This window comes from Trypanosoma equiperdum (genome assembly GCF_001457755.1).
Source record: "Trypanosoma equiperdum strain OVI genome assembly, contig: ctg_1083, whole genome shotgun sequence".
Taxonomy (NCBI): Eukaryota; Euglenozoa; class Kinetoplastea; order Trypanosomatida; family Trypanosomatidae; genus Trypanosoma; species Trypanosoma equiperdum.
The window spans coordinates 330-1,555 of record NW_027123042.1 but is presented as its reverse complement, the minus strand read 5'-3'; the positions used below and the strand labels follow the sequence as shown (position 1 = coordinate 1,555).

The 1,226-nt window shown below is 49.3% G+C and overlaps 1 protein-coding gene across 1 annotated transcript; it reads left to right on the top strand.

Annotated features, from left to right (window-relative positions):
• Positions 1–127: 127 nt before the first annotated feature.
• TEOVI_000518100 (Trypanosome variant surface glycoprotein (A-type), putative) lies at positions 128–766 on the top strand (the record flags this gene model as incomplete). The annotated part of the gene is made up of 1 exon (XM_067220229.1): positions 128–766. The coding sequence occupies one exon, from the start codon at positions 128–130 to the stop codon at positions 764–766; it is 639 nt and encodes a 212-aa protein (XP_067076330.1).
• Positions 767–1,226: the final 460 nt, after the last annotated feature.

Sequence of the window (1,226 nt, the reverse complement as noted above, 5' to 3'; positions counted from 1 at the left end):
TGCAGCAATCGCGGCACAGCAGTGCGGCCGAAGCGCAGCAGAAGCATTGAAAAACCTGGCAGCATCAGCCCTAAACGCGGTAGCCAACGCAGCAAAGGCCGCAGAGCACATAAGCGAAATTTTCGACATGTTACGACGAGCATCCGAAGGGCGAGTAACACGGAAATGCGTCATCAAAGCGAGCGGAGCGCAGCAGACCACCGCAAAGTCAGTAGCAGACTACAGCTGTCCAAAAGACATCCTAGACATGGCAGACGCCAAAGACAGCCTAGACAACACGCAAGTAACGAGTCAAGGTTTCCCAACGCTCACAACCGGCCTCGACCTCCACTCGGCGGCGGTCAACAATGGCTGCAGTTTTCTATCGGCATCCAACGACGATCAAACTGCGCTCTGGCAAGCGACTGGCGGGGCAACTGGCGAAACAGTCAAACTGGCCCAAGGATTCATAACTATAACGCCGCACGGTACGCCGACAAGTGAGACAGCGGTGCTAACACAACTGGATTCTTTCGCCAGCAGCTGGCAAAAAGAAAACCCATCAGATACACCTCAGCGCGTCTATAACAAAATAGGAGCGTTAATGCAACTAACCCACAAAAGCTGCGAGAGCAACAGCAAACGAAATCCTTACCACGGTTCTGTCACCGGACAAACTAGTACCCATTTTAACCCCGCTGTTCAACCACCAAGAAGGGAAAACAGCAGCGGCGGCCGTAAGCAATTTAATAAACAATGCGGCAGGAGCCGCAACACAGCAAGCTAGCAAACTAAAAACAAAAATTGATGCCACCATCGCAGACAAGATATTCAAAGGCGAAAAGACAGCGACACTACTTTCCAAGCTTGGAGGTGCAGCGGCAATGGACAACTCTCTAGTAGCAGCATTCTCAGACCTAAAGCAGACACAAGAGAGCACGGGAAGATGCCCACAGTCAGATGCAAATCCGGAAAAGCAAGGCTCGAAAGAGGCAAATAAGGAATGCAGTAGCAAAAAGGGAGATGTATGCAAAGGACGTTGGGAGCTGGTTTGGGATACTTGTAAACCCAAAGCAAAAGCGGACGGAGAAAACGCTAAAGATGAGAGAACCGCATCTATATGCACAGGTAAATTAGAGGATACCTGCAAGAAGGATACTGGCTGAAAATTGGAAAATAATGCTTGCAAAGATTCCATTTTTCTCGTCAATAAGAAATTAACTCTGATGGTTTCTGCATATGTGAGT